This window comes from Solenopsis invicta, chromosome 4 (assembly GCF_016802725.1).
Source record: "Solenopsis invicta isolate M01_SB chromosome 4, UNIL_Sinv_3.0, whole genome shotgun sequence".
NCBI classification, from domain to species: domain Eukaryota; kingdom Metazoa; phylum Arthropoda; class Insecta; order Hymenoptera; family Formicidae; genus Solenopsis; species Solenopsis invicta.
The window spans coordinates 4,923,380-4,931,202 of NC_052667.1; the positions used below are offsets into that span (position 1 = coordinate 4,923,380).

The 7,823-nt window shown below is 33.5% G+C and overlaps 2 protein-coding genes across 2 annotated transcripts; one reads left to right on the forward strand and one right to left on the reverse strand.

Annotated features, from left to right (window-relative positions):
- Window positions 1-280: 280 nt before the first annotated feature.
- Window positions 281-5,359, forward strand: LOC105195589 (peptidyl-prolyl cis-trans isomerase-like 3). Its single transcript, XM_011161059.3, has 6 exons — window positions 281-538; window positions 622-696; window positions 918-1,198; window positions 1,278-1,748; window positions 1,824-1,971; window positions 4,816-5,359. Exons 1-4 carry the CDS (start codon window positions 536-538, stop codon window positions 1,402-1,404), a joined length of 486 nt encoding a protein of 161 aa, XP_011159361.2. The 5' UTR covers window positions 281-535; the 3' UTR covers window positions 1,405-1,748; window positions 1,824-1,971; window positions 4,816-5,359.
- On the reverse strand, window positions 1,750-7,586 carry LOC105195588 (sarcosine dehydrogenase, mitochondrial). Its single transcript, XM_011161058.3, has 15 exons — window positions 6,700-7,586; window positions 6,491-6,593; window positions 5,906-6,162; window positions 5,625-5,837; window positions 5,088-5,411; window positions 4,807-4,969; window positions 4,556-4,718; window positions 3,762-3,900; window positions 3,465-3,665; window positions 3,096-3,363; window positions 2,886-3,015; window positions 2,544-2,800; window positions 2,299-2,461; window positions 2,102-2,209; window positions 1,750-2,032 (listed from the first exon to the last, which is right to left on the reverse strand). Exons 1-15 carry the CDS (start codon window positions 6,721-6,723, stop codon window positions 1,873-1,875), a joined length of 2,673 nt encoding a protein of 890 aa, XP_011159360.2. The 5' UTR covers window positions 6,724-7,586; the 3' UTR covers window positions 1,750-1,872.
- Window positions 7,587-7,823: the final 237 nt, after the last annotated feature.

A 7,823-nucleotide genomic window follows, 5' to 3' on the forward strand; every position in this document is an offset into this window, starting at 1 on the left:
CAATAATTTACGCAAACGCAATGGGAGACCAGGCGTAAATACGGAATTGTAGAAGCGAATATGAATACAAATTGACTCGTCGTTCGCCGCTAGTCGCTGGTCGCTCTGTCCCAGCCACAGCTCTCAAACGTTCGAGTCCGGTTATTGTATTAATCAATTAGCCGAATTGTTCAAATATGATTGGTCAATTCTTTCTCTGTTCGAAATTTTGGACTGATTTCTAGCATTGTGGACAGAAGACCTTACATTTATTGGTTCCTGCACACATGACACGCAAAATTGGCCAATTAAAGTTGTCCTAACCGAACCTAACCTTCTACACTTTTCTTTTACCAACTCATTTCTATCATGCTACCAACATTATTGCATATTTTTGTACAAAGAGGTTAAAGAAGTTGAGGTTGAGAGTGTAAATGTTAGATTAGAAGGTAGAATTTTGTTGCTTTGTAAAGAACTTATTTGCTGTCAAGCGCGATTTCAAACTTAATGAAATTACTTGAGATTCTCCTTGAACGCACGACATACATTGTGAAAAATGGTATATTAAATTGTCTACAGTATTTTATAACCTATTTATCAATTTGTGCGATTTGAGTAATGGCAACATTGTGCTTTTTCTAGAGCGTGACGCTGCACACGGACGTTGGTGACATCAAAATAGAACTGTTTTGCGAGATGTGCCCGAAAACGTGCGAGGTATTGTTCAATTTTTTATATATTATCGTATAGCGACGATGTTTAATCCTATAATTTACCGTCAGCGGTGCATAACATACCTGCAGTTATTCTTTACTGTATTTTATTTTTATATTTTAATTTAAATACTGTGCTAAACAATCTCGTAATTGAATTGAAGGCATTGGTTTAATCTGAAAAAAAAATAATTTTTTAATGTAAGCATCTTGCCCTTGTTTCAGAATTTTCTTGCGCTCTGTGCCAGTGGATACTATGACAATTGCCTGTTCCATCGAAACATAAAAGGCTTTATCGTTCAAACTGGAGACCCCACCAACACAGGTAAAGGTGGGACCTCCATATGGAATCGTAAATTTGAAGATGAATTTAAGGAAGAGCTTAAACATAATGCCAGAGGTCTTGTCTCCATGGCTAACAATGGTCCTAATACAAATGGTAGTCAGTTCTTCATAACTTATGCGCCTCAATCGCACCTAGACTTAAAATATACTTTGTTTGGGAAGTAAGTTCATTTCTTTATGCACAATGATAAAAATAAAATTGTGATTATGGTCTGTGAATTTTTTGTTTACTTGTTACAGAGTCATTGATGGTTTGGAAACGTTGGAACAGTTGGAAAAGTTGCCAGTGAATCCAAAGAATTATAAACCACTTGCGGAAATCAGGATAAATAACATTACTATACATGCTAACCCATTAGCAGGATAAGGCTAAGTGTAGAGATAGTGTGCTCATGTGAAGAAAATGTTATAAAAAATTTTAGAAGAATAAATAACAAACAGATCAATCATTGCATGAAAAAAGACTGAGAAAAATTCAGAAAGTATAGAACTCAAGAGAAATAATTGACATGTAATAAAAGTAGTTCAACAATTCCATAGAAATTTGAAGAATTTAAAAGCAAACAGATCAACTGTTGCACGAAAAAAGAGATAGAAACCTAGTATATATTGTCTGGATTGAAGACATCTAAAATCATATGATCTAATGTGGACTGGCAAAAGAAGATAGTGACAGAATGTTTCTTACTATTCATCAGATTAATAACACAAGTAAAAGTTTATACTATTTTTTATATATGAAAAAATATAAAATATTTGTTATTAAGATACAATTGCTTTTCGCAGATGGTTTATAGTCAGAAGAAATAATATCGATATTTTTTATCGACTATTTTTATATTGTGTATACACCTAGTAATCTCTTATTCTGCGGATCGAATGGGCTTTGAAGATACATCTTCGCAGGATACCTTTTCCTCCTTGCTTCAATCTCGTAAGTACCAGTCTCTAAAAATTCCTTTGTAACATTTTGCCCATTTGGAGCTGTGATGTATCTGAATAACAAGAAAAAAGATGATTCCATAGATCCATTCATATCTCTATTCATTATGCAATTTACTTACGCCTGTCCAATACTCTTCTTAAAGGTATATCCATGTTCAGCTCTTCTTAGATAACCAACTAGCTGATTGTTTCTGTAAACGGTCTCCATACCCCACAGTGGTATATCGCTGTAATCATTTAGTTATTTATGCACAATATGCGTTTGAAATATTAATAAACAATATCAGAGACAGATTGTATTGCAAACTATACGTACTCATCTATGTGTAAATGTACCAGTCTTTTTTTTATTCCATTTTTACGGCACTGTTCAACAGATGTCTTTCCTAAATACTTGCCGTTTTTACGGCAGACGATTTCTAAGGCCGCTTCTATTGGATTGTCATCCGTTCTCAAGTCCGCGCTCCAAAGATGATAACCTGAATAGACGAATTAATAATTGTGTCACAAATAAGCGCAAATTAAAAAGATAAAAATATGCATTTTGTGCATACTGCGCACCTTTCTCGCAACTTAAACTGTAGAGCGCTCTGAAGCCGGCCAATTTCATATCATATTTTTTACCGCATTCCATTAAAGCTTTATAAACCTTTTCGCACGAACTTTTTGGAATGTGTAATTCGTAACCAAGTTCACCGACGAAACTAAGTCTAAACATATGCACCATTTCACCATTTATTCGCACTAGCTTCGAAGTTGAGAATGGAAATGATTTATTTGAGAGATCAGCGTCGACTAACGTTCCAAGAACTTGACGGCTGTAACAATGAGATATATTGAATGGACGATGTATCTTTTATAACAATTTATATGTCCATTCGTATTTTCACTTTATTTTAATACCTATTAGGACCTTGAACCGATAAAATTCCTATTTGCTCTGTAACATTGTGTACAGACACATTGAAACCTTTTTCTCTTATTACTTTGCTGACATGCGCCCAAGTGTGATAGGACGACATGCCTCCACTTACTACAATCAGAAATGGCAGTATCAATAATGATTGGAATAAAATACAATTGAAATAATATGCGCACGATATAAACGCATACCTAAATAAAATGATTTTCCCTTAAATATGGGATCGACTACACCACCCGAGCCAGATGCCAGACCGGTGACCGTACAGTCGCCTTCTGTACCTCCTTTTTTGTTCAACATGCAAGTGTATACTGTTCTATTAATTTCTCGATCCACTCGAGCTGTAAATATATAATCCACTGCTTTCTTTGTATCTGGACCGCATAAGTAATGTTTTCCGAAATACGACATGTCAAATAAGGCAACGTTATTCCTACAGGCAAGCGCTTCCTCTCGTATCTGTAATAAATGCATACAAAAATTATCGAGTTAATATTTTTCTTGCAGAAACAGCTTATGACATTCTTAATCAAATCTTAAGAAGAGAAAAGGTGACTTACGATATTATCGTGAGGTGGAAAATCAAATGTACATTCTGTTTTTAATATATCGGCATATGTGTCGTTCGTATTCTTTGGAGTATCATAATAGCCACCGTAATCGTACGGTAAAATTGGAGTCATCTTGTTATCTGGTTGGAACCATCCTGGACGTTCCCATCCTTGTCGTTCTTCCATAACTGCACCCTCGTTGACAAGAAACTAAAAAATAGACATAGCAATGAGACATTGCGAGCAAAGACATGCACAATCTAATTGAAAAATAAAGCTGAAATTGACATAGTACGTATAACTTACACTGTGGAAAGGATCGGTTTTCAAGTTTCTGCCGCTTAAAGGTTCATCGTGTGGGAAAACAATATTGTAATTTTTTGCATAAGCCTCGTGACTTCGCTCGTTTGCCCAAATTAAGTTTTTTCTTTGTTCCGGTATATATCTGGATAGAGAGAAAGAAAAACATATACAAAATATTATGATTTATAGAGCTTATTATGAATGACAGATCCAAGTTAGTTCGCTAAGTACATTACAAATGTCAGGAAATGCTTGCATTTTTCTCACGTTTCACGAACAGTTAAATATCTCACGAAAAGAAAATTGTAGAGATTTTCAAACACGCATGTTAAAAAGATAGAACTCTAAATTTGTTTTTCAATTTTGTCTATATTTTATTCCTAAATTACACACAATCGAAAATTAGTATTTTTTAATTTTACTTCGAAGTGCTGTAACTTGATGAAAAACATCGAACACAATTTCATATAAAAATATTTTAAAGTAGGCCTTTTAATTTTTAAATATTTTTTTTTAATATTGAGATTTTTTTCCGAAATGATATCGAGTTTATTTTCTGTAAAACCTCATTTTTTATAAATCACTTTTTATTAATAAATAATTTTGTTTTATTGAATTTATTTACATTGTTATGGATGTTTCGAAATTTTTAGATTGTATTTAATATTGTAATTAATATTCTTACTTTTTATTAAAACTAAACTCCATTAGTAGTCGAATTTGTAAATGAGTTTTTACATAAATTGTGTTACATTCTACAATTTAAGATTCAACTTTTAATTTGAATCAATTTTTACCTTCTGATGTCCTGATGGAACATATGTTTGTCCGGCCGTCCATTAATTATCCATAATGCTATTTGTTCTCCGCATATTTGTTCTCCGCAACCACCTCCAAACATCATTCCGGCGCTATTATACCCACAAGAATAATAAAGACCTGTACAGCGTGGGTCCTCACCTTTTGGACAAATTGTTGCATTTTAGATTTAGTATGTGCTTATGTGACACATAAGCGTCGATTGTAAATTAATAGTAAAATTTTATACCCATAATAGGTCTGTGATCGGGAGTGAAACTTTCTGGGCCGCACACCGTCGTTCTTATTCCGGTGGTCGCCAAAGCGGGTATCAGACGATTCATCGCCTCTACGTGGGTATTGAACACGTCCCAATTCAGCTCGTACAAGCTAAAGGAGAAGTCTTCTGGCGGCTTAACAACACAATATCGTTTAAGTTAATCAAGAGGACATAGACTTTAAATTGTTTTGCATGTTTCTTCTATGACAGGAATTAAGATTCATCTTACGTGTGACGTATACACAACTTACGAATTTCAATACGATAGGATTCGGCTCGTATCCTCCGATACTTATATTTCCACCCTGCACCCGAAAGTAGATATTAAAATCAGGATCTCGAATGTTTGGCAATCCTCGTACATTCATCGGTTCGGTAACAATGTATGCGTGTTTCATCGGTATCAATGGGATGTCCATCCCTACCATTCGTGCTATCGTTCCGGACCACGCTCCCGCCGCATTTAATATGACATTAGTTTTTATAATACCATAAGGCGTCTCCACTCCGCGAATGGTTTTATGTCCATCGGTATCTTCAACAAGGATTTTAGTGACCGGACAATCTTCAATGACCTTAAAAAATTATATTTAATTAGATCTGAACGATTAACGGTAATTAACAGTAGAAGTTTTACTTTAGTTCATTTATACAAAGGAGCATATTATTCTATCGAAATAACTTTACTAATAACTAACTACATAGAATTTGCATATAAAATTAGTTATATTATTATGTAAATGTGTGTGTTATAGAGATTGATGAAGAAAACAAATAAGTGTATGTACCTTGCAACCATTTTTTTCTGCTGATTTTGTCAACGCATTAACTAACATAGCAGGATCTATTGTACCATCCGCTGGACAGTATATTGCAGCTTGAAACGCATTTTTATCTAAGAGTGGAAATTTTTCCTTCGTCTCGACCGGATCAAGCATGTATGCATCGACACCGTAGTTCTTACTACTAGTAATTAATCTTTCGTACTCGACTACTCGCTCCTAAAAAAAAATGAATATTTAGTCTACGAAAAATGGACAAAGACGCATATGAATATATGCATACTTACAGGAGAATGAGCGATGAGGAGTCCACCATTGTTTATCCATCCTGGATTTATACCTGTTTCTTCTTGCAAAGATGAATAAAGCAATCGCGAAGTTTTTAATAACTCTGTCTCTATGTCACACATTCCGCGTAAATGCCACAGAAGACCCGCTGTATGCCATGTTGTGCCAGATATAAGTTTAGATTTTTCCAAAAGCACTGCATTGACTCCACGTTTTGCTAATTGATAAAGTGCATTGCAACCAGCGCTGCCACCACCTATTAGAATTTTTATTGAATTTATTAATAAATATAAATCTCTGTTCATAAACATTAAGACTGATTAATGTTTAATAAAGATTTTGTTATTTCTTTCTTTTTAGAATAATATTGGAAAGAAAAGATGTTGGAAAAAATGTTTAATTTTAATTAATATACAGTATAGAATTTTCAATTTTTATTTAAGCTGTTATTTATATAATTCTATTAATTAATATAATTCTATTAAATTTTTCATTTTTCTTACAAGAACGTTCCAAACTTTAGTTATATTGATTCTTTATTTATAAACTTTATCTTGTTTATAAACGATCAGATATAAATTTACCTATTATTACAACATCTGCATTGCTGGGTATGTCAATGTTTTTTGTCTCGTTTTCTTTAAATGTAGCGATTGCTCGATTATTTCCGAGACCCCATTTAGGCAACTGGAAGAAAGTAATAGAATATGTGCGATTCTCATCTTTTTACAAAAAAAAAGGAATAAAATTTTTCTGTATATAATCTATGACTGAATTCGTATTAAATACATACCTTGTTTCTTATTAAACGAAGCATTTTGTAAGCCTTGCAGAATTAACGTTTATGTACGATTGCAATATTAGCGCAGATTGAACTACAGTCCTCCGGTTCACGGATAGCGCGGTATCGCGCCACTATTCTGCTAGTTATGGTTCATTCTTTACAATTGCGCACTGTTTACACGTACATTATCAAAGAACTTCTCAATGTATCCTCACATTTCTTAACACTCAACTTCTCTTTCACTTGCAGTATCAGTCTGCGTCCGCGTGCATCGCACGTTTGATTGAGAAAATTGCTGCTTTCATGTAGTTTGCTTAAAAAAGATTACGAACGACGTCAATCGCAAAAGCAACGTTGCTCAATATGTTTGCATATGCTAAATGAGAAAAACGATACTTGAAAGAAGAAGAGATGTATATAAAGGCGTTACACGGTCAAGTATGCCTCAGTTCGTTATCTGTTTTCTTTTACTCTTTTTCTTTCTTCTGCGATGTGTTGTTATAATAAGAGATAATAAGAGAAAGTAATTTCGTCATGAAATTAGTTTTTACCCGTTCTTACTGAACAAAACTAGAAATGTATATTATCATTATATACACTTATATATTTGTTTTATAAAATATATGCTGATATAGAATTGATCTTCTCTCGCAATGCAAGATCGATTAAAACCTGGAAAAAAGTATGTGAATCAATAAAAAAAATTAAGGAAGGAATTGTATTTAAATCTAATACAAATTAGATTTTTAATCAAATCAATTCAGCTGTTTACTTTCTGGAAATAACTTTCCTCGTTGCAAGAGTGCTTATCGCTGATAACGACTCCTGTAAGAGTTTTATTTTTAAGAATTTACATATATTATGTGTGTGTGTGTGTGTGTGTGTGTGTGTGTGTGTGTGTGTGTGTGTGTGTGTGTGTATATATGGGTGATGCTTACATTGTTCTATACAGATTTATATATATATATATAAAAATCTGTATAGAACAATGTAAGCATCACCCTTTTAACCTTGGTATCAGAATATTTTGATTATGAAATGTTTTGTGGTGATTGAGCATGCGCCAAGTCGTATATCTCTTATTATCAATAAGTGATTCAGATGTGTGAAAGAAATAACAGATGACATTGCAC

What these genes read in the sequence shown, in the direction of transcription:
- LOC105195588 (XM_011161058.3), bottom strand. Translation starts at nt 6,723, where the DNA reads ATGCTTCGTTTAATAAGAAACAAG. An exon ending in TCCTCATCGCTCATTCTCCT is followed by an intron (nt 5,838 to 5,905) that starts GTAAGTATGCAT and finishes ATTTTTTTTTAG; the next exon opens with GAGCGAGTAGTCGAGTACGA. An exon ending in TCGGTTCAAGGTCCTAATAG is followed by an intron (nt 2,801 to 2,885) that starts GTATTAAAATAA and finishes TCATTGTTACAG; the next exon opens with CCGTCAAGTTCTTGGAACGT.
- LOC105195589 (XM_011161059.3), top strand. An exon ending in TGTGCCCGAAAACGTGCGAG is followed by an intron (nt 697 to 917) that starts GTATTGTTCAAT and finishes CCCTTGTTTCAG; the next exon opens with AATTTTCTTGCGCTCTGTGC. An exon ending in AAATATACTTTGTTTGGGAA is followed by an intron (nt 1,199 to 1,277) that starts GTAAGTTCATTT and finishes TACTTGTTACAG; the next exon opens with AGTCATTGATGGTTTGGAAA.